Source organism: Xyrauchen texanus, chromosome 35 (assembly GCF_025860055.1).
Source record: "Xyrauchen texanus isolate HMW12.3.18 chromosome 35, RBS_HiC_50CHRs, whole genome shotgun sequence".
Taxonomy (NCBI): domain Eukaryota; kingdom Metazoa; phylum Chordata; class Actinopteri; order Cypriniformes; family Catostomidae; genus Xyrauchen; species Xyrauchen texanus.
The window spans coordinates 37,304,706-37,310,067 of NC_068310.1; the positions used below are offsets into that span (position 1 = coordinate 37,304,706).

At 43.2% G+C, this 5,362-nt stretch overlaps 1 protein-coding gene across 2 annotated transcripts; it reads right to left on the reverse strand.

Moving 5' to 3' along the window:
- Positions 1-375: 375 nt before the first annotated feature.
- On the reverse strand, positions 376-5,362 carry LOC127628854 (kelch-like protein 8). 2 transcript variants are annotated; one of them, XM_052105795.1, is made up of 10 exons: positions 5,272-5,362; positions 4,314-4,516; positions 3,671-4,219; positions 3,093-3,279; positions 2,854-2,997; positions 2,553-2,664; positions 2,271-2,439; positions 1,935-2,094; positions 1,634-1,835; positions 376-1,552 (listed from the first exon to the last, which is right to left on the reverse strand). In XM_052105795.1, the coding sequence occupies exons 2-10, from the start codon at positions 4,479-4,481 to the stop codon at positions 1,429-1,431; spliced, it is 1,815 nt and encodes a 604-aa protein (XP_051961755.1). In that variant the 5' UTR covers positions 4,482-4,516; positions 5,272-5,362; the 3' UTR covers positions 376-1,428. The 2 variants fall into 2 exon arrangements, with proteins under 2 accessions (XP_051961755.1, XP_051961756.1); XM_052105796.1 differs by having other exon boundaries at positions 4,314-4,504; positions 5,272-5,330.

The window sequence follows — 5,362 nt, forward strand, 5'->3', positions numbered from 1 at the left end:
ACTAATATATCTATCTATATATATATATATATATATATATATATATATAAACTAAACTATACTTGCATAAACTTATATACTATATATATATATATATATATATACTAAACTATACTTACATAAACTTATATACTATATATATAATATATATATATACTAAACTATACTTACATAAACTTATATACTAATATATCTATATATATATATATATATAAACTAAACTATACTTACATAAACTTATATAATATATTCAACATTAACTATATATTCATGAATATTTATATAGTAATTTACATGAATTACCGATCTGTTATTTAATATAGAATCATGTTAATGAGCGTCACAGGTTTAATGAATGGAGAAGGAAACGTGTTTGTAACTATTTAATTCAAGAAATAAACAACAACAGATCATGTTTCACTCGCACAAGGAAAATCTGAATGAAATAAATTAATGTTGAGCAAAATATTAAACATACAGATGAAAAAGCCTTTAGCTAACTTTAGTTTACAGAAATCTGTCAAATAAACTGCATTTAAATCAGATTAAACTCTGTATTCTGAGCCTCTCTGGAGGTTTTTATGTGGCTAACTGCATAAAATCACGTTCAAATATAAAATATATACCATAAAATATAAACCATATCAACATTTGAACAGCAGTTCTGAAATATATTTCACATGTCACAGAAAACACAAAGTACTGAAGCAACAATATCAACTGAACCCTATTCAGCACCGAAAGATTTGATATTGTGAAGTTCATCACACTGAAAACACAAAGAGGAAAAGCTAACTGCATGTCCAATCAACTTTACATATTTCAAACCTTGTTTTGTAGTTGTAAATACATCAGACATGAAAGCAAATGCAATAAAATCCACCCTGAAAAAAAGCATCATAGTTGTAATACACAAAAGCGGCATTTCAATCTGGAGCTTCTGTTTCGGACTGCAGTTTAACTTATAGTTCGGCAGTGAAACACACGAGATGTTTTCTCTCGGCACAAATCAACAGCTAAAAATACACAAGAACCATTAAAATCAGAGACAGTAAAATCATCTGTGATTCAGCTTTACAGACTCGCTATATGAATAGAATTTATATAATTCAATACTTTATATCATAAATGAGACGAGAGTCAGAACGGAAGAATCGCTTTAGTCACTCTTTCACATACTGAATGTGTTCCTGCAGTGTTCACACGCCTTTAACGTGTTTATGATTGTACACTCGCACACAAATGCCACGACTACACACAACAAGTGTCTTGAAGTCACTGTGAGATTTTATTGTGCTTCTTCAACACAACTAATCCTCACAGGATGAGCTGCCGGTGTCATCCTCTGATCTCACCCGATCATACAGTCATTCAGACACACGAGCGATCAAACGGATACAGTTGAAGTTAGCGAGTGGTATCGTGTCATTACATGCAGTCGGCGACGTTACTGGAGCCCTGACCGACATCTCGAATGTGACCGATGTGTGTGGAACAGACGGCGACCCCTGAGCCGGCCCGACAGTGAGACACAGAACCCACCAATTCCCATCTGAGGAAACACAAATCAATTCTTCAGCCGACTCGAATCACTTCTTCAGTACAAATCTGTATTTTCTCTTGGATTTCTCACCTGTTCATTCGGGGCTCATACGCTTCCACCGTATTCAGATAGATGTTTCCATTGTGCCCGCCCACTGCAAAGACACGCCCCATCACTGTGGCAACTCCGACTCCGCCCCTGGGCGTGGTCAACTCTGCTACATACTCCCAGCGGTTCATTCTGGGATCAAACCGCTCGACGGAGCTCAATGGAGAATTATCATCAAAACCACCTTCAAACACAAAATACATGAAGCTCAAGACCGTTTGATTATTCCATAATCATCATCTATATGAATTATTTAAGACCAAATTAAAATTCAGAACTTTACCGACAACATAAAGGCACCCGTTGAGCTCACTGACGCTGTTCCCGGCGCGCCGCTGGCCCATTTCCCTCACATCGGTCCATTTGTTCAAATGAGGATCGAATCGCTCGACGCTGCACAACGACGCTACGCCGTCATTTCCACCAACTGCGTAAACATAACCCTGACAGAGACATCACGTGACTAATGAGTCACTATGAATTGATATCATTTATACTTAAACATCACAAAACTCATGAAGACGAGAGGAGAACAGAAGAGAAGAGACGGGCAGAGGAGAAGGAAAGAAGAAACGAGACTATTGTAAGAATATGGTGTCGTGTTGTTCGTCTTTCTTACCCCGAGCGCCACAGACCCGACGCCGCCTCTGGGTGTGTTCATCGGGGCGACGCCGCTCCAGCGATCCGACTCGATATCATAGCGCTCCACATCGTTGAAACACGAGTTATCGTCCAGACCACCGATGGCGTAGATGGGACCGCCGAGAGCAGCCAGTGCGATCCCCCTCCTGAACACACACAACAGCTGGTATTAAACAGACAATCGGCTGCGGTGTCCGCTACTTCCTGTCGAGAGTTCCAGAGGAAATAAACACATGAGAGCAGTGAACGTTTGTGGTACCGTTTGGTGTTCATCGACGCTTTCATCATCCACTTATTAATGTGCGGATCGAACATCTCCATGTTCCCGAGGTGCTCGTTGCCGTCATGACCTCCGACAGCGTAAACTTTCCCTGGAATTGATCAATGACTGTAAACAGGTTCCAGTACGGACATGAATTCACTGCTTCAGTTCTGTCAGTCTGTCTGATCACATTCATTTCAGTCCAACTGTTCTGAGATCATTCAGCACTGATGCTTCACACATGCACACATGTAAGATCAACTGATTACAATCGTGAAGAACTGCTTCTGCGTCTCACCTGCCACTGAAATCACGCCCACGTGCCGCCGTCTGCTGTTCATTTCAGGCCCGAAGAACCAGCTGTTTTTACTGACGGAGTAACACTCGATGCTGCGGAACGGGTCGCCAGAACCGCCCCGGCCCCCCACACAGAACAGCACACCTGTCAGAGGTCAAAGGTTACAGACATCTGTCAAAGTTCACGCTACACCTGGAGAGACACAAAGAACAACTAAAGCCTCAGCCGTGGATTCTCACCTGCCGTGTGTTTGCGCGGTGTCGTACGGACGGAATATTTAAAGTCCGGGACGCTCTTGTTGCTGAGGTGCAGGTGATAATTCCTGGCTTCATCTAGAAGGTCTCTGCAGTTCAAGTTGGCTTTGATCATTTCCTCTTTAGCGACGGCCGCCGTGAGGAAATCCACTGGCAGCAACGGAAGACGAACCTGCGTGAGAGAAACCATCAGACTGATCCGATCGGAACACACTGAATACAAACGACTGAACAAATGATCACATGCGTGCAGTGTTGGGTAACTTATGTTAGGACACATGACTAACACATGAGGGCGTTTCAATAAATAAGCCTGTTTCTGTGGTGTGATGTTAGAACTGTGCAGCTCTAAGAGGTCAAGAATTTCCGCTGGTTTCGTACAGTTTGCGCGCAGAAACCTCAAAGTTTGATCATGTTTCATCATGTGGCCAATGGGTGATCTGGCTGTGGCGCTGTGCCTAATCTCACCTGGCATATTCACCTACACAACAGGTGATGCAACCTTATTTATCAAAACACCCCAATAGAAACCAACGTTGTCATCAGAGCTCTGAGCGTCCTACCTGAGACACGATCTGATCGAGCCAGGTGTCGTGGTGCTTGGCGTTCGATTTCAGCCACTTCATGGCGGCGTTGTACACTTGAGTTTCAGACTGAATGTTGAGGTCACTGGAGGACAGGAGCGTCTTCAGGTGTTGCGGAGAGACACTGATGAAGTCTTCACACTCCACCACCTCGCTGAAATGTTCACACGCGTAACGGTCGGCCATGTCCATCAGATCCACTCTGTTGTGACTCTCGGCAAACGTGCGAACGGCCAGACAGTTCGACGGGTGGAAGTGAGCTTTCATGTACTCGCAGCAGGCGCGCGCGATCAGCTCCACCTGCAGGATACACGCGGCGTACAGCAGCGGCTGAACGTTATCCACCGTCAGCGTCAGTCGCGAGGAGTAGGCGAAGCGCACCAGGTCCTGGATGGCGTCGGCGTCGAAATCGCGTATCTCAATCAGGTCCTGTTTGGCCTCGGCCATGTCTGAGAGGAACATGGCACGGAAGTACGGCACGACGCAGGCCAGAACGAGTTTGTGACATGGTATCAGTCTGTTCCCCACCTGCAGTGAAAACACCAGGCAAACATTAGATCCCAACAGACAGCTGAATATTATTGGATGTTATTGTGACATCATCACAGAGGTGTTGGGATACCTTCAGTGTGACGTCACAGAGCTCTCCGTTCTCATAGAACTGCCAGAGAGAATGATGGAAATCTTTCCAGGCCTCTTGAGCTTCAAACACAAACGATCCATCCACATCGCCTGCGCTGTCATGCGGCTGCGACGAGCTTTTCTGCAGCGGTCCATGTTCAGGAACCATGTCTTGCTCACACACGGCAACACCTGCACACACAGCTGTTACAGACACCATACACAACACGTGTGTGTATTAATCTGATCACTGACTGATATCAAATAATCACAGACAAGAAGCTCATAAACACACATAAATGACTTGCTGTTCGTTGTGTGTGAGTTTATTCAAAAGAATGTTTAACTAACACACACACACACTCTCTCTCTCTCTCTCACTCTCACTCACTCACTCACTCACTCACTCACTCACTCACTCACTCACTCACTCACTCACTCACACACACACACACACACTCACTCATCACTCACACTCACCACCATCACTCACACACACACACACACACACACACACACACAGACAGACAGACAGACAGACAGACACACACACACACACACACACACACACACACACACACACACACACACACACACACACACACACACACACACACACTTCATGATTTATTTCATGCTTTGAACAAATAAACTCATTGCACATAAAAATATATAGATATGACGTGAATTATTTATAAGTTATTAGGCTATGTGTTGTTTCAACAGATATATTTGCCTATTTTTGGTGAACATTTTACATTACATCAATATTAACCTCAAACAGCGATTAATCGAATCAAATGTGTCCGGTAATAATAATCTTTGTTTTGATACAACATTAAAGCCGTTTGAGTTCAAATCATCAACACTGAGGAAGTAAATCACAGCTCAATCTCTCTGTCGGACAAACATTAAATCACACTAAATTAAATGATATTAAAAATTGTCGATTTGTTTACCTCATTTTAAACAACATTCACTCTGGACGGACCGACAGCACTTCCGGGTTCTCTTCTTCTTCTGTTGTTTTATGGCGGTGGTCAATCCAAC